Source organism: Syngnathus scovelli, chromosome 15 (genome assembly GCF_024217435.2).
Source record: "Syngnathus scovelli strain Florida chromosome 15, RoL_Ssco_1.2, whole genome shotgun sequence".
Classification (NCBI taxonomy): domain Eukaryota; kingdom Metazoa; phylum Chordata; class Actinopteri; order Syngnathiformes; family Syngnathidae; genus Syngnathus; species Syngnathus scovelli.
Window position 1 is genome coordinate 4,348,558 of NC_090861.1, and position 23,608 is coordinate 4,372,165.

At 41.9% G+C, this 23,608-nt stretch overlaps 3 protein-coding genes across 4 annotated transcripts; all 3 read left to right on the forward strand.

Annotated features, from left to right (window-relative positions):
- Positions 1-5,749: 5,749 nt before the first annotated feature.
- zfpl1 (zinc finger protein-like 1) lies at positions 5,750-8,160 on the forward strand. 2 transcript variants are annotated; one of them, XM_049743692.1, is made up of 8 exons: positions 5,750-5,933; positions 6,107-6,214; positions 6,305-6,416; positions 6,551-6,744; positions 6,886-6,963; positions 7,073-7,253; positions 7,350-7,467; positions 7,541-8,160. In XM_049743692.1, the coding sequence occupies exons 2-8, from the start codon at positions 6,113-6,115 to the stop codon at positions 7,725-7,727; spliced, it is 972 nt and encodes a 323-aa protein (XP_049599649.1). In that variant the 5' UTR covers positions 5,750-5,933; positions 6,107-6,112; the 3' UTR covers positions 7,728-8,160. The 2 variants fall into 2 exon arrangements, with proteins under 2 accessions (XP_049599649.1, XP_049599650.1); XM_049743693.1 differs by having other exon boundaries at positions 5,751-5,933; positions 6,886-6,964; positions 7,080-7,253.
- Positions 8,161-9,186: 1,026 nt separating this feature from the next.
- On the forward strand, positions 9,187-13,763 carry si:dkey-273o13.3 (peptidyl-prolyl cis-trans isomerase G). Its single transcript, XM_049743512.2, has 8 exons — positions 9,187-9,316; positions 9,501-9,670; positions 9,742-11,710; positions 12,073-12,101; positions 12,181-12,333; positions 12,408-12,474; positions 12,548-12,652; positions 12,727-13,763. Exons 2-8 carry the CDS (start codon positions 9,528-9,530, stop codon positions 13,522-13,524), a joined length of 3,264 nt encoding a protein of 1,087 aa, XP_049599469.1. The 5' UTR covers positions 9,187-9,316; positions 9,501-9,527; the 3' UTR covers positions 13,525-13,763.
- Positions 13,764-13,988: 225 nt separating this feature from the next.
- Positions 13,989-16,648, forward strand: rom1a (retinal outer segment membrane protein 1a). Its single transcript, XM_049743685.2, has 5 exons — positions 13,989-14,469; positions 14,560-14,799; positions 15,018-15,448; positions 15,515-15,761; positions 15,834-16,648. Exons 2-5 carry the CDS (start codon positions 14,650-14,652, stop codon positions 16,038-16,040), a joined length of 1,035 nt encoding a protein of 344 aa, XP_049599642.1. The 5' UTR covers positions 13,989-14,469; positions 14,560-14,649; the 3' UTR covers positions 16,041-16,648.
- The last annotated feature ends 6,960 nt before the right edge of the window (positions 16,649-23,608 follow it).

The following is a 23,608-nucleotide window of genomic DNA, read 5'->3' on the forward strand; positions in this document are numbered from 1 at the left end:
CTTCTGACATTTCTTGTCTACCCAAAGTCTCATTATAGGTGTGAGAGACGTGCGAGAATCAACCGCCGCGGAACATTCTGAACATTTTGGAATGGCAACATCATTCCCCAGGCGCCACAAGTTAATTGGATTGCTGCTATGCGTCCCAACCAAATACAAATTCATTACAGGGTATTGAAAAATAATTGCTTATCAATAATCTTTGAATGTTTCCCCTCAATAAAGCAGATGGATTACATCGATGTGGAAGTACACTGGGGGAAAAATCTTTACCGGACTCAATCAATTATCAATTAAAGGTTAGACTATTATTTTTGTTCCTCTGACATTTTGGACAACTTTAAAAAAATAATAAAATGGTGGAAAGAGGTCTATTGTTGTATGATGGTACCCGAGTGTATGACATGATTGATGAGTTTGTCAGCGGTCATCAAACATCTTTGGATGAGCAATTACAGTACAGAGATTGACCCGACACACACACACACACACACACACACACACACACACAAATACACTCCGGCATATTTCAAACCTGCAAAACTGGGAGCAATCTTTTAGCTATGAAAAAAAATAGATGGATTAAAATAGTTTTTAGCAAAGCATGTTAATTCTTTGCCTTTTTCTAGTGGCATTGCTTAATACAGAAAAAAAAAATAACGAAAATGTTGGTATAAGACTTCAATGGAGGTTTAAGGGCAAAAAAAAAAAAAAAGTTTGTCCTTATAGTGTGCCGTTTGTTCGACAACGACATTATCGTTGAACACTTTTTATACTCTCAGACAGAGATGGAAGAACATCCTTGCCAAAGTCAATCACAGGACATCTTAAGTGACTGTGACCTGAAGGTTGGGTAGTAACCTAATTCTGGCCACACTACCGGACGATTTAAGACTGTCCCTTATAAATCTTATTGTACTGTGAGGCGGGGGAAGAAAAAATATATATGGGATATTAAAAATGATGTCAGTTGAAATCAGGCCAAAAGAGGATATTACACAGAAAAGGATAATGGAGATCCGATTGGCCTGCTATATCCACAAAGTACAATTGAATTTTTTTTTTTCCAAAACTACACATAATCTACTGCAGCTCAAATCACTTGTCATATAATAAGTTAAATTCTAATTTTAAGTTGCAAAGACTGAAACTCTACAAGGTTGTGTGTAGCAAATAGTTATTTTACAATTGGATCAAGGGAGAAGAAATGTTTTAAGGGGTCTTGGATAGTAAAAGCATTGCACAACGCTCATTTGATAATACTGCAGTAATTCAGTTACTGGGAAATCGGAACGTGGCCTGCAAAGGATGGAGGCAAGTGATTACACAGCATGTTCTGTATGGTATGTAATTTTGAGTTCCGTCTATGAAAGCAAAAGGTCTACTTAAATGTTTGATAGTGAATCATTACGATTTAAAATTTTTGTAATACTGTCTTCCTTATTTATTTTTCGTTCTGTCCTTTAGCTGTACATCAGATTTTTCTATTCATTTGTCCTCTGCACAATCATAATTGTCACTTTTTAATCGTCAAAAACTCCAGCATTAATTTCATTTGCCGGCATGTGATCATTTCTTTTCAGAGACTATTTTAATTTGCCAATACAATATCGTTTTATGGCAAACATTTTATAGCAATGTAGTATTGCATCTTTTATGTTGTTTGCAGGTTGAAATGTCCTTGCAGGCATCAGCCCAGCTGTTACCGTAATTGTGCTTCCCATAATCTCACCATTCCCTGCACAGGTATAAATATTTTCTCCATCTGCCTCATTATATACATTATATGCTGTGCATTTGTTTTACATAAATGGCTCTGTAGTGGCTGACAAATTGTGTGTGCGCTTTAGTGGGGAGAATGAACGATAGTCTCTTTAGCAATGTGCTGAACTTTTATTTTTTTTAATGTTAAAAAATGGACACTTATTTTATTGGATATATTGAAGAGTTTCTTCCTGTAATTCATCAAGTGTAGAAAGGGGTTGACAAGAATCAGGAGGAATTTATAAAAGATTTGTGATCTTGGAAGCTTTTGACAAGATTAAAAATATCCCCTTTATCATCATGAAAATGTATTTGTGGCTTTTTCTCCCCACAGTCTTTCTTCTCACCTTCTCTTTCTATTCACTACGGAAGGAGAAATATTCCTACAGCGAGCAGGCTAATCCGCTTTTGCCTTGCTATGTTGTTTGTTGTTCAGTAAAATGGAGGTGACACTTCAAAATGTTGTTTACCAATTTAAAAACGACGCCTGGAGTCACATATTTTTTTGTTGCAGCGAGTTGGTAGGTGTGCAATTGTCCAGTCCGATCTTGTTAAGCCGCTTCGCTCACTATGTGGCTCACTTGACTATTCTGCTTTCTTCTTTATTTGAGAAATGGGCTACTAGTTTCCAAACAGTTTCTATCAGTTATTTCCCTGAATTAATCCTTTAAATTTGCATTTTATTTGACTTCAGTTAACTGTTTTGTTTTTTGTTTTGTTTTGAGGGTTGTGTTGGGTGTGGTTGGGTTGGGTTGGGTTGGGTTTTGTTGGGTTGGGTTGGGTTGGGTTGGGTTGGGTTGGGTTTTGTTGGGTTGGGTTGGGTTGGGTTTTGTTGGGTTGGGTTGGGTTTTGTTGGGTTGGGTTGGGTTGGATTTTGTTTGGTTGGGTTGGGTTTTGTTTGGTTGGGTTGGGTTGGGTTGGGTTGGGTTGGGTTGGGTTTTGTTTGGTTGGGTTGGGTTGGGTTGGGTTTTGTTTTGTTTGGTTGGGTTGGGTTTTGTTTGGTTGGGTTTTGTTTGTTTGGTTGGGTTGGGTTGGGTTGGGTTGGGTTGGGTTGGGTTGGGTTTGGTTTGGTTTTGGTTTGGTTTGGTTTTGGTTTGGTTTGGTTTTGGTTTGGTTTTGGTTTGTTTTGGTTTTGGGTTTTTTCATTACATAATGAATCATTAAACATAAAAAAAGGCAATCCTCACCTTCATATAAACCTTTTCTGCTACCCTCAAAGCCCGAAAAACAACTAACTGTCCTTGAAGCATTCCCGCAGTGTATAGTTTATGTTGCATTATTTTAGCAATCAATTACAAGCGGGATGGCGAGCATTCGGCCCAAGGTTCCCAATAATTCTTTGACATCGTCATAAGAAGCCTTGTGGCATTCCCAAGGAGGATCTTGGCGGGTTGGGAGTGTTGATTTAATGTGTAGATTTGCTGTCTCGTAAATCGAGGCCTCTTGAGACTTTAACGGTGATTACATGCAAGCCGAAGAAGTAATAACAGTCCAGAGCATGGGTAAGGGTTGGACTCTTCCATTTATGAAGGTTAGCAAATTCTCCTCTTTGGTATTGTTTGTGTTTCATCTTTTTGCAAATATAAAGCATGGCCTGGATTCTTTAGTTTTTCAGAAATAATCAAATCAATGGTTGCTTTAAAAAAAAAAAAAAAAAAGGGTGCAGTGATCTGCCATTTTGCTCATTGAGCAAAATGACTCGACCCAGATGTCTAAGTGCATCAGACCTCTCCTGTCTTTTATAAGATCACGGGCTAGAAAATTAAATAGAAGCATGTGAAAAGGTTGGGAGGGCTGCAAGGCAGGGCTAAGGTAATGTCACAGTTTCGGATCTTTATTGGGAGAGGCACAAATACGTGTGACGTGCACGCACAGACACACACAATTGCCTGTATTGATTAGTTGCAAAAAACTGTTGAGGTCAGCAGTCTGAATTTCTTTGTCTCTGTCTCTCGCATTCCATTTGTCTCTGTCTGATTCGATACTCGACAAGCCCCATCAGGGGGTCTCGCTTTATACACATAAGCAGCCCACCTCCCCAGGCCTGCTCTTAACACACGGCGGTTTCCTTAAGTCTTTAATTGACACACACCCGATCAACCGGTCAATTTAGTTTCATTCCAAGAGAAATCTGATGGATCTGCTTTTGTCCTGATAAAGTTTGCTGTGGCAAATCAGACAATATGATTTTGACCACAGATTTGTTTTTAGTTCTTTTTAATTGCACCACATATTTTGCGGGTAATGAAAATTATCTTGTGTCAAATATTTATCACAGCAAAGCTTGAAAAAATAAAATAAAAAGGATATTTTGACAAAATACACTAAGGAAGTACAAGGTTAAGGTTGTCTTTTGTTGTTCCCTCTGAAACCAAATACAGTTGTGAAAATTAACATAGCTAGACAACATCACCTCAGGGTGAGTATTTTAAAACAAATAAAAAAAATTCTATCAATATGTCATAGTGCCATAGCACATTATTTTTATTGTCAACACTACTTCGGATTTCAAGCAAGCTTGGATCTGAGCCTAGCAGATAGAGCTGATGACTGATCGATAACAGCCAGACCAATCAGTCATTGCACCCCCTACCTCCCCCCCACCTCCGCCACCCTGGCCCAACCCGACAACCTCTCTGATCACTCCCAACTGCCATAGCCGCAAGGCTCATTTGTCCTCCAGTGCAGGTGTCATTTGTCTTCACATTTGCTTTCCATCGGATAGTTCAAGTGCTTTCCAGATGCCCTTTGCGTGTGTCTTTACAATTGTCACTGATTTATGTGTCCTTGACGACACTTTCAATTCATGCTCATCTGGGCTCAGATTTAAAAAAAAAAAAAGAAAAAATCCATTTAATTATTTTAGATGGGTTTTCAGTGCAGGTGAAAATATGTGTGTATGAATTCTTCATTTTGAATAAATGTAAAAGTGTGTGTTGACATATGACAAGGAATATTTTGGTGCAATTCAGATTTTTTTTTAATTTATTTACAATGGTTGTCATTGTCTAAGTGTGATTGTTCCTCCACTTTTTATTATAACACCCCAGGTGTCTATCAGGGATGGCCAGTCGTTTTATGACCATCATTTCCTCCACTTACAATCCTTCACCATTTCATTCCACCTCATTTGCATTTACATTTTGGACATTTGGCAGCCACGAGTCTCTGGAGTGACTAGAAATGTTGCTTCTTATCACAATCTCATTGGTTTAAATGAACATACGCATTCAGCCAAGATCAAATCGTTTGAGAGGTGAGATAATCATAAGAAAATGAAATGTTACAGCCCAGAAAAATGTCTTCTTCAACCTCAGTTATGTCTGCAAATGCAATCAAGTGGATTAATTAACTTGAATGAATTACCAGTTTAAAAAAGTTTAAGCATCACCATAGTAACGTTGTCATGACAATGCTTTGGGGGTCAAAGAAACTCTCAGAATAAAACCAGGATGCATATCTATTTGTTCAGGCCAGTCTCGTGTTGATGAATCAGTATGTACGCCACCTGCTGACGAAACCCCCAAAATGCAACTGGACCGTGCAGGGCTGCACAAAGATGTTGTTTGGCATCTAAATGCATTGTTTTCATTTTGTGTAATAGGCAATTTTTAGATATCTCCCGGGGTTTTTTTTCCACCAAAATACAGCATTACTACTGTATTATTCATCTATTTTATTTTGTTTTATTAAAAAATATATCGTATCATCAGTTAACCGTTCTCTGCTTTATTACAGCACAAGAGACATATTGGTGATTTTTTTTTTTTTTTTATCTGTCAAGGGATTACAATATAACAGAATGGTCAGTATGTCTGACACACAGGATTACCAGTATATTATTAGATTAATAAGTGAGTTTTGTCTTGCTTCTCAAAAACTTCAAATGACAAAAAAAAAAAAAAAAAAAAAACCTAATTTGACGCACTGTACACTCCACGGCAATAGATGGCGCCCGTTCATGAAATGAGAGACAGGACATGCGTGGCTGCATGCGGAAGAGACGTGGCACATAAACAGAAGCAGGAAGAAACCAGCTACACTCAAGTCAACTCATGACAGCTTCCACCCGAATCATTAGTTCATCAAAATTCCCACATAGAACAGGTTTTATGTCATCCTTACAACTTTCCCTAAAGCCACCGGGACTTGATTAAAGTCTATTACAGGTAAGGTTGGCGTTAACGTGTCAACATTTTGATTGCTAGCATAATTAGCATGCTAACCATACTCTGATGAGCCATTCCCTAAATGTCGCGTTCTGTCACGTTGGATACATGTAACTCTACGACAAGTAAACGCTGGTAAAGATAGTGATTTTTATTTACTTTTTTAACTACAGGAGGCTATGGGTCTCTGCAAGTGTCCAAAGAGGAAGGTGACCAATTTATTCTGCTTTGAGCATCGTGTCAATGTTTGTGAACATTGCCTCGTCTCCAACCACAACAAGGTCAGTGGGAGAAAAACAAAAGGATGCATGATCATTTCTTTATTTATAATCACCATGAAATCATTCACTTTTTTTCTGCGCTCCCCTCAGTGTATTGTACAATCATATCTGCAATGGCTTCAGGACAGTGATTATAACCCAAACTGTACTCTGTGCAATAATCCGCTGATTGCTGAAGACACCATCAGACTTATCTGCTATGGTGAGATTTCCGTCTTCTTCTATACAGCTCTATTACGTTGTATTGCACTGACCAAAATCACAATTTATATTATGTTCCACCAATATCAAGTATTTCAATTTATCTGAGTCAGTGATGCTTTGGTTGTTTTTCAGATGTTTTTCACTGGACTTGTCTCAACAATTTGGCCTCCCGCCTGCCCCTCCATACGGCTCCAGCAGGATACCAGTGTCCCAGCTGTCAGGGTCCAGTGTTCCCCCCCTCCAACCTAGCCAGCCCGGTTGCCGATGTGCTTAAAGAGCAACTGTCATCTGTTAACTGGGCTAGAGCGGGTTTAGGGTTGCCACTGGTAAGGAGTAGTAACTCAAAAGTGAATGAGTTTTCTTTTCAAAATGTACATTCATGTGACACTTCATTAGGAATACCTTGGAATAAAATCTTCACCGTTAATGATAAAACTCTTAACATACATTTGCATGTTCAAATCTAGATTTACGACCCAGTCGATACCCTTCAGGAGGTCTCGGCTAATGATGTAACAGACTACACTGACTGGTCGTCATTTAATGGTGAGTCGAAATGTTTCCGCCTCTTTATATCTTTGTGTGATTGTTTTTGCGGTTTTAATTTCATGGTTGAATCAAAGCCGATAGCTCGTTTTTCTTTCTTTCTTTGGGGTTACAGCACAAGAACAGAGTCACAGTTACCACAGCCGCTCCTACAATGCCAGTCTCAACCAAGCGCCAAATAATGCTTCATCTCCAGAAGAGGACAACTTGGGGAATGTGGATCCAAATAACAGAGATCACTCTATTGTCAACTTTCCAGATGAGACCACATGCGTTACGATTCATGCAGGTAAAGACTTTGCCGAGTGGCTGTAACCGTTTTATTTTGAAGGGTGTAAAATTGGTTTAATCCTGCAAATCTGGGCAATTAATACAAAATATTCAGGGTCATCGCCAAGAAAGATCTACGACACAAGGGACAACAGCTCTAACAGACAGATGGATTTTGATGATGATAAGTACAGACGACGACCAACGTTGAGCTGGTTTGCACAAATTCTCAAGTAAGTCATACATTTCTAGAATTTTATAAATGATAATTGATGTGTAACAAACACTCTGCTGATTTTCTTTCAGGAATTGTACGGGCTCAAAGCGAACGGCTCTGTCTTGGAAACAGCGGGTCTTCATGTTCATTTTGGTTGGTGTAGTGGGATTCTTTACTTTGATTATCATCATGGCGAAACTTGGACGTGCCTCAGCTGGTTTAGACCCAAATTTAGATCCTCTTTTAAATCCACACATCCGTGTGGGCAAAAACTGAAATCAGGCATTGATTACTTATTTTTACCCACCTCCGCACCGCATTTATACTGTAATGTGTAGGAAAAAAACAATATTGGCACGCTAGTACACGAATTGGCCACTAGAGGGAGACATTTACCCACCAGGAACTGGGACCATCTCACAAAGCGTTCTTTCCATGAACGACCAACAAAGCTGTATTCTAATGAACAGGTCTAACGGGGAGAATATTTAGATCAACCAGTTGACAAACATTTACAAATCCTTCACTATGATGTTTATAGTTGTGAATGTAAAAATGGCTTCCACATTAATTGCAAAATGCAGTCATACCTAATTATTAACACGTGTTTGTTTTCTTTTGAAATTGAGTGCTTTTAGATATATTATTTATGTTACTCTGTTGGTTTGGGGTCCTTTTTGATTATACATTAAATGGGAATACTACAGAATTTCATAATTGTGGTGCTTATTCATGAAATAATCCAAAATTGAAGAAGAATTCACGCAAACCATTTACAGTGCAAGGAGGTTTTTTTTTTAAGTCATTACAAAAAAATCTTAACCTAGATAAACTGATGTTTACATTGTTAGTTATTTTCTAAATAATGAAACTTTTGCAAGAAGGTAAAGCCAAACCTATAAAGAGAAATTTAATGAATTGACTTACTGGGGAGCAATACAGAGACACTCAAATAATTTCCACAGCTCTACTCTGTTGGATCCAGAGTTTAATTATGTCCTCTGGGGGAAGTCATTGAACTTAATAGAAGCATCACTGATTATGCTGTGCTTGGTTGGGTTCGCAATAGTTACAGATGATATAAAAGCTCATCATCTCATATAGCAAAGTGTCTCGATGGTCCACCGAGCAGTGACTCATGTTCTGTGGTATCACTGGAAAAACCTCAGGCAAGCCGAGTCTGGAATATTCACAAGTACATCCGATTAGCTTTGCATGCATTCTTTTACGTCTTCCAATTTTCCATTGCGTTAGCAAAACGATTACTGGAGATACTTGATATCTAGTCCACCAATGCAGGGAAAGGTTATTAATATCTGCAGTTCCAAAGAAGGCATATTCTGTTTTATCCACTACAAAGCATTCAATTAATTCCTATTTCCTCAACATTCCGGCATTAATTAATGTAACATTTTATGGTTGGATTGTCATGCTATTGGAATTCAATATAGTTCTCACTAACTTTGAGTGTTAGATTGCCCATTGGATTGACATAATAGGGTCAACCTGATCAATAGGCCACCACATGCATACAGTAAGTTTTGCTGTCTGTAATATTTATTTCTTCTCCCATGATGCTATTCACTGATGAAAAAAAATGTTGATATTCAAGGACAGGATGCATTCTTTATTTCCCCCCCATCTAATTTCTCAAATGTGGTACGAAAGCACACCTCGAAACTCACAACTGACCCCTCTGTCATTGGGTGACACTGCAGTCTATTGAATTGTGCGTGTGTGTGTGTATGTGTGTGTCACACGCTTCACCGTTCAATTGGGAAGGGCATCACACAGAATGTCATTTAGCTTCTGGGACAAAGCAGCAGTAAGCATCTCCACTTCATCCTGGTGGATACTTTGAGACGGTAAGTAAACCTATCAGCTGTGTGATGCAATAGATTTGTGAATTAATTGGTTAACTGTTGAGTAAAGAAAAGTAATTATCACTGCTTTGTAATATAATTGTCATTTAAATACAACTTCAATAAATGTATGTTATTTAAATGTAAGTTGATGACTGGACTTAATGAAATATTTCACCCCCAACAGAAGATTTGAAGGTTCAAAATATCTGAAATGTGTGACCAACAAAAAAAAGTCAAGAACAAAAAAACAGCCGCCAAAAGTCAAGAAATGAAACACCATCACTCCAAACAAACTCACGGTCACCTACATCATCGTCAAAAGAAGTTCCATCAGTCGGATGAGGACAACCAAGAGTGAGTTTTTAAATTAATATCAATTATTGACATTTCATCTTCTCAACACCCATTTTCTTTTTTTGAAATAGCAACCATTCAACGGCGGAGGAAAGCTTGCTCAGTGATCACGTCTCGCATCGTTACCATCGCAAGCAACATCGTGGCCAGCTACCTCTATCTGAAACCTCTTTCACTTCATCATACGGTTCTTCTTCATCCACTTTCTCCTCTTCATCAACAACCGCCTCCTCTTCATCTTCATCATCCACGTCAGCATCTTCCTCGAGTCTATCGTCAGAGAATAGCAGTGATGGTTCCGAGGAATTTCTTCTTAGGAGGCCCCAGCATTCACAGTCTTGTAATAACATTTCTGAAAAGAACAAGTACATTGAAGAAGAAGAAGACACAGCACCTTTGGTTGGAACCAGTGGTCACGCAGGCAAGCAGAAACAAACAAAAGGCAAGTCTTCTCATAATGGCTCCAAGCAAGGCACCCGGAAGAAGACTCGTGACCCAGCAAGTTTCCGCAAATCTAAATCTATGGAGGCCCTCACGTTCCCCTCCGAAAACGAGGGGAACGAAGAAGAACAAGAGAGGAGAAAAAATGAAATCAGAAAGAATTTAATGAAGGAGAAAATGAAATTCTCTGCCTTTCTCAATGAGATCACGCGACAAGTTCTCAGCCCCATGAGACTCACCACTCTGGGCGTTACAGATGCTCAGAAACCAAGCGGCACCGAGTCGGTTTCCAGCAAGTCCGAGGACAAGAGGCGACACCAGAGGAGTCGACCTGTCAGCGCCGAGTCGGTTACCTCCAGCCAATATTCTCATTCTCAGCTTTCAAAGTCAAACTCGTCCCACCATCATCGTAGGCATGACTCTCCAGACTCGCCCAAAAGCTGCACTGACATAAGTTATTTGGAAAGACATCCATCATGGTCCCAAACATCTCAACCTTGCTCACGGTCACCCAGTTGGAAACAGAACCGCCGTCGGAACCAAGGAGATACTCAACGGTGTCATCATAGCCCGAGTTATCACAGATACGCCCGTGACAAAAGTCCTCATCGTAGATGTTACAGTCCTGTCTCATATTCCAGTTATGAAGATTGCGACAGTTCCAGCTATCATCACGACAAACGTTCTCCTCACAATCACTATGAAGATGACCATCGCTACGGCACTTTAACTCATTCCCGTCGTCATGACCCGGCTAATCCTCCGCAGAGTGAAGATCATCTCCATTATCGCCGAGGATACTTTCCTCGCCACGGAGGTCGTCACTCTCCAACGTATCATCACGAAGAGCACCACAACCATCATCAGCAAATTCGCAATAGCTCATCACAGCACCACAAAGACCGTCCAAATAAAGGTCATCACCATGGCAACCATTTAAATACAAAACGTCCAACGACGCCGCGTCATGGAAACCAAGCCCAAAACGATAAACCCTTCTCAAAACATCGCCATGGAGACCCCCGTGACCAACATCATCCTAATCGTCAACATGGAGATCAGATCCTGCAACAAAACCATAGTGTCCATGGAGATGGACGGCCCCACCAGAGATCCAAATCTAGTGAATTTGGAGACCGTCATAAGCCAAGTCATCATCACCATCATCAACATGGTCCGACCCGTCAGCATCACCATGGCGATGACCACAAGGAGGTCGAGCAACCTGACAGCCAGAATTCCCATCAAGAGCACCGCTATGGAGCTCATCACATTCCAAAACGTCCCCATTATCATGGAGACAGCCCAAGCCATGAAGATCACCACAACAGTTCTCACCATCAGCATCACCATGGCAACCACAATAGTGGAATCCATGAAAACCACCTTGGCGATCCAAGTCATCCTGAGCCACATCTACCCAAACATGAGCCACAACATGAGGAGAAGCACCGTCACCTAAAAGGGGAATCTGCCGTCAGGTTGCCTCCACACCAGATGGGAGTTCTTTCCTGCAAACTAGATCCAACCAGGAAGATGAACACCACCTCCGGTCGAGACGAGGAACAAACCGACTTCACCGTCCCATCGATACCGCAAGTACGCCATTTTTTAAAGACAAGGTTCTATAAAGTTGTTTAAATGGAATTTCCGTTCCTAATTGATTCCTCTATTAATCATCCATTCAGGAAGTTCCCTTTTTAAAACCCAAATCAATAATTTCCATGTTCAGCTTGCTTGATTATAGGGGTTTGAATAATTTGCTCCTTTATTGATTTTTCTTTCAGTGTGCCTGTCACGATTTTCTCTAGTCATCATAGAACGGAAAACTATTATTAAATATTACAAAAATGATGATCTTGTCTCAATTTCGTCACAAATCGATGTTGTGTAAAATCTGAGTCTGTTTTATTAAATACAAGCCTAATATATTCACATCCAACTTTATTCCTTCTTAATAGGAACCAACTCGTGAAATGGACAAAATTACGTAAGTGTGATTTGCTCTTTGCTAAGAAGTAACAATTTGGAGAAGCATGTGAACGAAGATGAACCCTTCGTCTTTGCAGGCTCCCAAAAGGAGAGAATGAAGGTCAAAGTTTATTGACGTCAGCAGTCAAGATGGAGTGTTTTGGAGATTTTTTAAACAGTCATAAGATTTTGGAAGAAGAGCTCCAGAGGACGCGTATGGAATTGAGCAACCTCACAGAGAGTTTTAAAATGTAAAGAAAAATATTATCTCTAAAACTTCACGTCTGGGTGTGAATTAAATATCAATGTGTTATTTTGTTTTTAGACTCCATGAAAATTGTTCATCCACACAACAAACAAATACTCTATTGGAGCAAAAACTGAACTCTGTGGTAAACCCCCAACATTTACTTGTCCGAAATGTGAATTGTCCCCATGCACTTTGACCTTTTATTCTTTTAACAGACTAAAAGCATGGAAGGAGAGCGCCAGAGGTTGAGCCGACGTATTTCAGCATTGACGGAACAGCTGACCTCAGCCAAGTATACCAACAATGTGGAAACATTTAATGTAAGACCTCCAAGATTTAAGTAGATGAGTGGCCATTAAAAAAAATATATTCACATGTTCTGTCTGATTTTCAGGTCAATTCCGTGCCGAGCGAACCCAGCGACCATTTTTTTCCAGACGATGCCATCAGTCAATTTATGCTCCCTTTAGCACCTCCTCCAGCCCAGTTCATGGACAGCCAAAACTACGAGAAGGTCAAAACTGCAGGGCAGGAACAATGTCTGGGGTCGGTTCCAGAGGAGGAGGAGTCGGACTGGTCAGAAATGGGGGAAGAGATCCCGAGATTTCTCCTAACAAACAGAAATCAAGCATGGCCGCCCAGGGAAGCAGACATGGACAAAGACAGCGAGTCAGAGGAAATTCTCTGTCTTCACTCTCCTCGACCTCTGCAGGTACCTCATCTCAAATTCACCATCCACAATGAGATTTTACCTGCCCCGCCAGGCAATGCTTGCCTCTCAGCTATAACAGATGAGAGCACATTTCGGATGGCCGCCAGCCAGAACCTTGGCTCGACCATATTGATCAGGTCAACTAGCCTAGAGCAAATCCCGCTTGCGTGCCATCAAATGCCAAAGGAACTGAGAGGCACGGAGGCCATGATGGACCTCCACCACCCTGGGGATGAAGCTATTGACGATTTAGACAATGAGATCATCCATCATTGGAGAAGAAACAATGACAGGGATGGAAGGGCATTGGAAGCTGATAGCGCCCCCTGCAGTCTGCAGTCTGTTGAGCAGATGCTCAACCAGTTCATGTGCGAAGAACCTCAGTCCAGTGAGGGGATATGTCAGAGAAGGTCAGACATGCATGGATGGACAGGTGGGATTGCAGAGGAGGTTTTAGGAGGGGAGCAAACACAGCTGTGATAAAATAATAACTTTTTTTGCTAGTTTTTTTTTTTTCCCCCTTCCTGTTTTATTCAGCAGATTTGAATGATCTTTTTAGAAAAATCCAGCCATTACCTTTGAATGTGAAGCAATATCCTAAAATATTCTCAAGGACTCCTGCTTGTAAATACTTTAAAAAAGTAGTCAAAAATTTGGAAGTGGAATTTGAAAGAATTTTGGAGATATGCTATTCTGTATAAATGCAATTTGAACATTGATGTTTTTCCCGTGTAAATATATTTTCTCTGTAAGAAAAAAAATACTTATAGGGAAAATTATTCACATCTGCTCTGACCACATAATTACAGGAATAAAATAAACAAATGGGAAAATAAATAAATCATTTATCTGGAATGATATGAATGAATAGTGTGCTTGTTTAGGTTTAATTTATCTTCTGTGAAAATATTTGACACATTTAAATTCTCATGTCAATTGACTGGTGAGCTGTCCAGGGTGACCTCACCTCTCTCCGAATGTCAGCTGAGATAGACTCCACCCCCTGACCTTGCACAAGATACGGTAGGTATTGATCATGGATATTCTGAAATGTGGCTTATATGCAATCCTGTTTAGAAGTATGGAGGATATCAATATCCTAATTATTTTTTTTCTTCACAGAAATCATGTTAATATATAATAAATAGAAAGTTCAATATGTATTGACTGACTAAACGCCTTTGTCACTTAACGGGTAGCTATCACTCTTGTTTTTTCAAATCCACTTTGTCATTAGTGTCTGTTTGATGGATGCTGAGCAGACAATGGCCTGGATTCTCCTGACCACCTTAATAGGATAGGCAGGCATTAGCATTAAGACGCTCCCAGCGTTCAGGTTTGCCAAATCCACTGTGTGGAGCTGCATCGCAGTCGGTGATTATTTGTGGACTTTTTTTCAGCACTTTTGGGAGAGACAAAAATAAGGTGTGCCTGTAATTTGTGTTATTCTAGATGTAGCATTTGACACAAATGTCTTATTTTAGTAGATTTTGAAGTTTGAATCTGAATTTTCAGATAAAAACAGCCTCGTCCCAACCCGACGTGCTGTCGCCGTTCTCCTTCCCCTACTTCCCCCGGTAAGGCTCGGAGCTCCTCGTTGCAACCATGGTGGTGATGAAGATGAAGTTCCCCTTTGAGAAAAGGGTGAAGCTTGCCCAGGGACTGTGGCTCCTGTCCTGGTGTGCCACAGTAGCCGGGGCGGTCACGTTCGCCCTCGGGTGCGTTCTCAAGACAGAGCTACGAAAAAGGGCAGAGGTACAATTTATTATTTCTACGTTTTTTACTTGAATGTTTAAAAAAAATAATTATTGAAATCTGGAGACCTCTAGTTCAATACACTTGTGCCCCACTTGACTCATTTGATCAAATCCTGAACATCTTCCAGAAATCTGCCCCCCCAAAAAAATCTGGTTTCATTTATGCTTAACATTACTTTTGACACTTTCATTCCATCTTATGTGACTCTCCTGCAGGTAATGGATAATACCGACATACATATCGTACCCAACACCCTCATGATAGTTGGTCTGGCCTCCTTGGGCATCAACTACTTTGCATCGAAGATCTGCCAGGATGCCTTGGATGCTGGCAGATTTCCTCGCTGGAAGACCTTTTTGAAGCCCTACTTTGCCATTTCTTGTTTCTTCACTGTGCTCATGCTGCTAGCGATCATCATGAGCTATGCCATGAAAGGCAATCTGGAGTCTTCTCTGAAGGTCGGCTTGAGAAACGGCATCCGCTTTTATAAAGACACAGACACCCCGGGACGTTGTTTCCAGAAGCAGAACATCGATCGCTTGCAGATGGACTTTCAATGTTGCGGAAATAACGATCACAGGGATTGGTTTGAGGTCCAGTGGATCAGCAATCGCTACCTTGATTTCAACTCCAATGAAGTAAAAGTGTAAGTCATGTTTGCCAGACATTAAACAACAAATGAATCTTTGTAAACAATCATATTTTTTTTCAGCCGCGTCAAAAGCAACGTCGACGGCCGATACTTGGTAGACGGAGTCCCATTCAGTTGCTGTAATCCCAGTTCTCCTCGACCATGCATCCAGTATCACCTTACCAACAATTCAGCTCATTATAATTATGACTACGAGACAGAGGAACTCAACATCTACCTGCGAGGCTGCAGGGAGGCCCTGCTCAACTACTTCATGGGTCTGATGAACACCATTGGGGCTGGAGTCCTCTCAGTCTTCCTCTTACAGGTACACATTGCAAACCCTTTTTTTTTTAATTCCTTTTTTAATTCCTGAATAACACCACCTCCTTATTTCCAGGGTTCCGTGCTGGTGAGTTTGCGCTTCCTGCAGACCTCCATGGAGGCAGTAGCGGGGGAGGAGAACACAGAGATTGAGACAGAAGGATACTTACTGGAGAAGGGAGTGAAAGATACCTTCATGGAGTATTTTGACCCTGTGCTCAAGTTCTTGCTGCTTAAAAACCAGGTTCAGGAGGGCACTGCTGAAGGCACAGAAACTGCCTAAACACAAAGTCGGACACGCTTATGTAAATATATATTTTTTCTTCTGCCTGTCACTTTAAGTACCTGGTATAGCTAGATCAACAAAAATACATAGATATTTTACAAAGCAATTATATGAAATTGGAAGTTTTATGACGTATGTACCACAACAGTGGTTAGGAGTCATCATTACAATGAAAAACAAGAATTGCAGTATTTGTAGTACAGAATCTTTGGGCTCAAAACATTTGTATGTAGTATTTATTCTTGTTTTTACTTCGATATATATATATAATTAAATTTGACTGAAATTTCATTTTGTATGTCCATTTTTAATTATCATGCATCACCCACCATTAGATAATGCATTTTCTTATTCTGTTTGGCTCCTGTAATGGAGAACAATTGGATTAAGAAAACCGATTAAACCGATTCAGTGATGCACTGAAAGCCATTAAGAGTGTCCTCTAACTTGACACCTCAGTTAGCCCCGTTAATCTCCTTTGTTAATACTAAACCTGCTGCCCTTGCAGTCTCATATTGTAGCTGCATTGCAAAACTAATTCATTTTTATGTATATGTTGTTGTATAACATTGTGAATAAATAAAATAATAATGAAAAATATCAAAGTGAGTATGCACTATGCTTACACTGAATGCCAAAAGTCCCAATGATCGTGAGCAGCAGGGGGGGGGCCCCATTTCAACCCCTTACACTGAGTGCCAAGCAGGGAAGAAATGGGTACCATTGTTATAGTCACTGGTATGACTCGGCTGTGGGTTTGAACCCACAACCTCCCAAACTCAGGGCGGACACTCTCCTCTTAGGCCACTGAGCTGGTAAACAGTTGTATCGTAGTATAACACTTGTAGTCGTTTTTAAATAACGTGTATACCTATATACGCCTAAATATTGTTATCCAATATATCTACTGCAATTTCACATTAGATTGCTGGTTTGAAATTTGCTTTTAATATTATTATTTTTAATAAACATTTATGTTAAAACTTGTCTGGTGTTTTATTCCTTGTTTCTTTATTCGCCAATTAAAACATAAAAATCAGCTTAATCATGCTTTATATGACAATATGTGTAGGTACACCTTCAATAGGTACACTACACAAGGTTTAAAAAAAAGAATAAATAAATAAAGGGTTAATTGCACAACAAAAGCACATCTAGGTAATTTCTCGCGCCTTGGATCGAACCAAGTTCTTACCGAGCAAGACCTCGAGTCACTAACCAGTCGGCTATTTCGACAGTAGTCTACAATTGCTTGCGCTGTTTTGTACTAGTGATGTGCATTCCAGTTAAGTGAACTGAATCTTTAGAATCGGTTCACTCAGAATATTTGTTCAAAAGAATCGTTCACCAAATCGTTCGCTACACTTTCTTATTTATTTTATGTAGTGTACCAAAATATCCCATAATTATCTGCCTAAATAATTGTGACTAATTTAAAACTATTCTACTTGTTAATACCTACAAAATAACATATTCTAACCGGAGATTGCATTGACCTAATTTTCACATGGTCCTTGTTTACATTTTGCATTTGACACTGACAGCTGTCAAGTGCCATGTTAGGGCTCTTCTTGTGTAAGTTTTATTTGTTATGGGTTTTCTTTTATAAGTTTAACTTTGGGTACTTCGAAAGTGTCATTTTAAATTGTACTTTGCTAGGTGTTTGTGTACACAACGTGTTGTGATGACATCTGCTGTGGAATCTTCAGCTAGTCGCTTGTGAGCTGCTCCATAAAACCATACATGTTCCATGCACTGAGAGCAAGGCTTCCATAGGGTAGTGGTTAGTACTCTGTGCTTTCACCCCAGCGACCCAGGTTCGAATCTCAGTGGGACCTAAAACATTTTATCATACAAAATTTGCAACACAGTTGCTCATATAACCATAAAACCATACTTGTTCCATGCACTGAGAGCGAGGCTTCCATAGGGTAGCGGTTAATGTTCTGGGCTTTCACCCCAGCGACCCAGGTTCGAATCTCAGTGGGACCCAAAACATTTTATCATAGAAAATTTGCAACACAGTTGCTCATGTAACCATAAAACCATACTTGTTCCATGCACTGAGAGCAAGGCATCCATAGGGTAGTGGTTAGTGTTCTGGGCTTTCACCCCAGCGACCCAGGTTAGAGCTAGGGTTAGGGTTAGAGCTAGGGTTGGGGTTGGGGTTAGAGCTAGGGTTGGGGTTGGGGTTAGGGTTAGAGCTGGGGTTAGGGTTAGGGTTAGAGCTGGGGTTAGGGTTAGAGCTAGGGTTGGGGTTAGGGTTAGAGCTGGGGTTTGAGCTAGAGTTAGGGTTAGGGTTAGGGTAAGAGCTAGGGTTGGGGTTAGGGTTAGAGTTAGAGCTGGGGTTAGGGCTAGGGTTAGGGCTAGGGTCAGAGCTAGAGTTAGGGTTAGAGTTAGGGTTAGAGCTAGGGTTGGGGTTAGAGCTAGGGTTAGGGTTAGAGCTAGGGTTGGGGTTAGGGTTAGAGCTAGGGTTGGGGTTAGGGTTAGAGCTGGGGCTAGAGTTAGGGTTAGGGTTAGAGCTAGGGTTGGGGTTAGGGTTAGGGTTAGGGTTAGAGCTAGGGTTAGAGCTAGGGTTAGAGCTAGGGTCAGAGCTAGGGTTAGGGTTAGGGTTAGAGCTAGGGTTGGGGTTAGGGTTAGAGTTAGAGCTGGGGTTAGGGCTAGGGTTAGGGCTAGGGTCAGCGCTAGAGTTAGGGTTAGGGTTAGAGCTAGGGTTAGGGTTAGAGCTAGGGTTGGGGTTAGGGTTAGAGCTAGGGTTGGGGTTAGGGTTAGAGTTAGAGCTGGGGTTAGGGCTAGGGTTAGGGCTAGGGTCAGAGCTAGAGTTAGGGTTAGGGTTAGAGCTAGGGTTAGAGCTAGGGTTGGGGTTAGGGTTAGAGCTGGGGTTAGGGTTAGAGCTAGGGTTAGGGCTAGGGTTAGAGCTAGGGTTAGGGCTAGGGTTAGAGCTAGGGTTGGGGTTAGAGCTAGGGTTAGGGTTAGAGCTAGGGTTGGGGTTAGGGTTAGAGCTAGGGTTGGGGTTAGGGTTAGAGCTGGGGTTAGGGCAAGAGTTAGGGTTAGGGTTAGAGCTAGGGTTGGGGTTAGGGTTAGAGCTAGGGTTAGAGCTAGGGTTAGAGCTAGGGTTAGAGCTAGGGTTAGAGCTAGGGTTAGAGCTGGGGTCAGAGCTAGGGTTAGGGTTAGAGCTAGGGTTAGGGTTGGGGTTAGAGCTAGGGTTAGGGTTGGGGTTAGAGCTAGGGTTAGGGTTAGAGCTAGGGTTGGGGTTAGAGCTAGGGTTAGGGTTAGAGCTACGGTTGGGGTTAGGGTTAGTGCTAGGGTTAGTGCTAGGGCTAGTGCTAGGGTTAGAGCTAGGGTTAGGGTTAGAGCTAGGGTTGGGGTTAGGGTTAGAGCTAGGGTTGGGGTTAGGGTTAGAGTTAGAGCTGGGGTTAGGGTTAGGGCTAGGGTTAGGGTTAGGGTTAGAGCTAGGGTTAGAGCTAGGGTCAGAGCTACAGTTAGGGTTAGAGTTAGAGCTAGGGTTAGGGTTAGAGCTAGGGTTGGGGTTAGAGCTAGGGTTAGGGTTAGAGATAGGGTTAGGGTTAGAGCTAGGGTTGGGGTTAGGGTTAGAGCTAGGGTCGGGGTTAGGGTTAGAGATAGGGTTAGTGCTAGGGTTAGTGCTAGGGCTAGTGCTAGGGTTAGAGCTAGGGTTAGGGCTAGGGTTAGAGCTAGGGTTAGGGCTAGGGTTAGAGCTAGGGTCAGAGCTAGGGTTAGGGTTAGACCTAGGGTTAGGGTTAGAGCTAGGGTTAGGGCTAGGGTTAGGGTTAGAGCTAGGGTTAGGGCTAGGGTTAGGGTTAGAGCTAGGGTTAGGGCTAGGGTTAGGGTTAGGGTTAGGGTTAGAGCTAGGGTTAGGGCTAGGGTTAGGGTTAGTGCTAGGGTTAGAGCTAGGGTTAGGGTTAGAGCTAGGGTTAGGGCTAGGGTTAGGGTTAGGGTTAGGGTTAGAGCTAGGGTTAGGGCTAGGGTTAGGGTTAGGGTTAGTGCTAGGGTTAGAGCTAGGGTTAGGGTTAGAGCTAGGGTTAGGGCTAGGGTTAGGGTTAGGGTTAGAGCTAGGGTTAGGGTTAGAGCTAGGGTTAGGGCTAGGGTTAGGGTTAGGGTTAGTGCTAGGGTTAGAGCTAGGGTTAGGGTTAGAGCTAGAGTTAGGGTTAGAGCTAGAGTTAGGGTTAGGGTTAGAGCTAGGGTTAGAGTTAGAGCTAGGGTTGGGGCTAGGGTTAGGGTTAGGGTTAGGGTTAGGGTTAGAGCTACGGTTGGGGTTAGGGTTAGTGCTAGGGTTAGTGCTAGGGCTAGTGCTAGGGTTAGAGCTAGGGTTAGGGTTAGAGTTAGGGTTGGGGTTAGGGTTAGAGCTAGGGTTGGGGTTAGGGTTAGAGTTAGAGCTGGGGTTAGGGTTAGGGCTAGGGTTAGAGCTAGGGTTAGAGCTAGGGTCAGAGCTACAGTTAGGGTTAGAGTTAGTGCTAGGGTTAGGGTTAGAGCTAGGGTTGGGGTTAGAGCTAGGGTTAGGGTTAGAGATAGGGTTAGGGTTAGAGCTAGGGTTGGGGTTAGGGTTAGAGCTAGGGTCGGGGTTAGGGTTAGAGATAGGGTTAGGGTTAGTGCTAGGGTTAGTGCTAGGGCTAGTGCTAGGGTTAGAGCTAGGGTTAGGGCTAGGGTTAGGGTTAGAGCTAGGGTTAGGGCTAGGGTTAGGGTTAGGGTTAGAGCTAGGGTTAGGGCTAGGGTTAGGGTTAGGGTTAGGGTTAGAGCTAGGGTTAGGGCTAGGGTTAGGTTTAGGGTTAGTGCTAGGGTTAGAGCTAGGGTTAGGGTTAGAGCTAGGGTTAGGGCTAGGGTTAGGGTTAGGGTTAGAGCTAGGGTTAGGGTTAGGGTTAGGGTTAGAGCTAGGGTTAGGGCTAGGGTTAGGGTTAGGGTTAGAGCTAGGGTTAGGGCTAGGGTTAGAGCTAGGGTCAGAGCTAGGGTTAGGGTTAGACCTAGGGGTAGGGTTAGAGCTAGGGTTAGGGCTAGGGTTAGGGTTAGGGTTAGGGTTAGAGCTAGGGTTAGGGCTAGGGTTAGGGTTAGGGTTAGGGTTAGAGCTAGGGTTAGGGCTAGGGTTAGGGTTAGGGTTAGGGTTAGTGCTAGGGTTAGAGCTAGGGTTAGGGTTAGAGCTAGGGTTAGGGCTAGGGTTAGGGTTAGGGTTAGAGCTAGGGTTAGGGTTAGGGTTAGAGCTAGGGTTAGGGCTAGGGTTAGGGTTAGGGTTAGGGTTAGAGCTAGGGTTAGGGTTAGAGCTAGGGTTAGGGCTAGGGTTAGGGTTAGGGTTAGTGCTAGGGTTAGAGCTAGGGTTAGGGTTAGAGCTAGAGTTAGGGTTAGAGCTAGAGTTAGGGTTAGGGTTAGAGCTAGGGTTAGAGTTAGAGCTAGGGTTGGGGCTAGGGTTAGGGTTCGTTTTTTTTTTTCAAAAAAAAACTAACATGTATGGTAGTTTTTTTTTTAAAACTACCATGTATGGTAGTTTATTTTTATTTTTTTTATTTTTTTTTTCCCAAAAAACTACCATGTATGGTAGTTTTTTTTTAAACTACCATGTATGGTAGTTTATTTTTATTTATTTTTTTCCAAAAAGTTTTTTTTTTAAACTACCATTTATGGTAGTTTTTTTAAACTACCATGTATGGTAGTTTATTTTTATTTATTTTTTTTTCCAAAAAAACTACCATGTATGGTAGTTTTTTTTTAAACTACCATGTATGGTAGTTTTTTTTAAACTACCATGTATGGTAGTTTATTTTTATTTATTTTTTTTTTCCAATGGGAAAAATAAAATAAAAATAAACTACCATACATGGTAGTTTAAAAAAAACTACCATAAATGGTAGTTTAAAAAAAAAAACTACAATACATGTTAGTTTTTTGGGAAAAAATAAAATAAAAATAAACTACCATACATGGTAGTTTTTTTGGAAAAAAAAAATAAAAATAAAAATAAACTACCATACATGGTAGTTTTAAAAAAAACTACCATAAATGGTAGTTTAAAAAAAAACTACCATACATGGTAGATTTTTTTTTTAAAAAAACGAACCCTAACCCTAGCCCCAACCCTAGCTCTAACTCTAACCCTAGCTCTAACCCTAACCCTAACCCTAACCCTAACTCTAGCTCTAACCCTAACCCTAACCCTAACTCTAGCTCTAACCCTAACCCTAGCTCTAACCCTAGCACTAACCCTAACCCTAACCCTAGCCCTAACCCTATCTCTAACCCTAACCCCGACCCTAGCTCTAACCCTAACCCCAACCCTAGCTCTAACCCTAACCCTAGCTCTAACCCTAACCCTAGCTCTAACCCCAACCCTAGCTCTAACCCTAGCTCTAACTCTAACCCTAACTCTAGCTCTGACCCTAGCTCTAACCCTAGCTCTAACCTTAACCCTAACCCCAGCTCTAACTCTAAACCTAACCCCAACCCTAGCTCTAACCCTAACCCCAACCCTAGCTCTAACCCTAACCCTAGCTCTAACCCTAACCCCAGCTCTGACCCTAGCTCTAACCCTAGCTCTAACCTTAACCCCAACCCTAGCTCTAACCCTAACCCTAACTCTAGCCCTAACCCCAGCTCTAACCCTAACCCCAACCCTAGCTCTAACCCTAACCCCAACCCTAGCTCTAACCCTAACCCTAGCTCTAACCCCAACCCTAGCTCTAACCCTAACCCCAACCCTAGCTCTAACCCTAACCCTAACTCTAACCCTAACTCTAGCTCTGACCCTAGCCCTAACCCTAGCCCTAACCCCAGCTCTAACTCTAACCCTAGCTCTAACCCTAGCACTAGCCCTAGCACTAACCCTAGCACTAACCCTATCTCTAACCCTAACCCCGACCCTACCTCTAACCCTAACCCCAACCCTAGCTCTAACCCTAACCCTAGCTCTAACCCTAGCCCCAACCCTAGCTCTAACCCTAGCCCTAACCCTAGCTCTAACCCTAGCACTAGCCCTAGCACTAACCCTAGCACTAACCCTAACCCTATCTCTAACCCTAACCCCGACCCTAGCTCTAACCCTAACCCCAACCCTAGCTCTAACCCTAACCCTATCTCTAACCCTAACCCTAGCTCTAACCCTAACCCTAGCTCTAACCCTAACCCTAGCTCTAACCCTAACCCCGACCCTAGCTCTAACCCTAACCCCAACCCTAGCTCTAACCCTAACCCTAGCTCTAACCCTAACCCTAGCTCTAACCCCAACCCTAGCTCTAACCCAAACCCTAGCTCTAACTCTAACCCTAACTCTAGCTCTGACCCTAGCTCTAACCCTAGCTCTAACCCTAACCCTAACCCCAGCTCTAACTCTAACCCTAACCCCAACCCTAGCTCTAACCCTAGCCCTAGCTCTAACCCTAACCCTAACTCTAGCTCTGACCCTAGCCTTAACCCTAGCCCTAACCCCAGCTCTAACTCTAACCCTAACCCCAACCCTAGCTCTAACCCTAACCCTAACCCTAGCTCTGACCCTAGCTCTAACCCTAGCTCTAAACCTAACCCTAACCCCAACCCTAGCTCTAACCCTAACTCTAGCCCTAACCCCA

Bases quoted from the DNA above. Each gene is read 5' to 3' on its own strand.
- zfpl1 (XM_049743692.1), top strand. From the start codon at position 6,113: ATGGGTCTCTGCAAGTGTCCAAAGAGGAAGGTGACCAATTTATTCTGC. The intron at 6,215-6,304 runs GTCAGTGGGAGA...CGCTCCCCTCAG, and splicing joins TCGTCTCCAACCACAACAAG to TGTATTGTACAATCATATCT. The intron at 6,964-7,072 runs GGTGAGTCGAAA...TCTTTCTTTGGG, and splicing joins CTGACTGGTCGTCATTTAAT to GTTACAGCACAAGAACAGAG.
- rom1a (XM_049743685.2), top strand. From the start codon at position 14,650: ATGGTGGTGATGAAGATGAAGTTCCCCTTTGAGAAAAGGGTGAAGCTT. The intron at 14,800-15,017 runs GTACAATTTATT...ACTCTCCTGCAG, and splicing joins AGCTACGAAAAAGGGCAGAG to GTAATGGATAATACCGACAT. The intron at 15,449-15,514 runs GTAAGTCATGTT...ATTTTTTTTCAG, and splicing joins AACTCCAATGAAGTAAAAGT to CCGCGTCAAAAGCAACGTCG.
- si:dkey-273o13.3 (XM_049743512.2), top strand. From the start codon at position 9,528: ATGTGTGACCAACAAAAAAAAGTCAAGAACAAAAAAACAGCCGCCAAA. The intron at 12,334-12,407 runs GTAAAGAAAAAT...TTTTGTTTTTAG, and splicing joins CTCACAGAGAGTTTTAAAAT to ACTCCATGAAAATTGTTCAT. The intron at 12,653-12,726 runs GTAAGACCTCCA...TCTGATTTTCAG, and splicing joins ACAATGTGGAAACATTTAAT to GTCAATTCCGTGCCGAGCGA.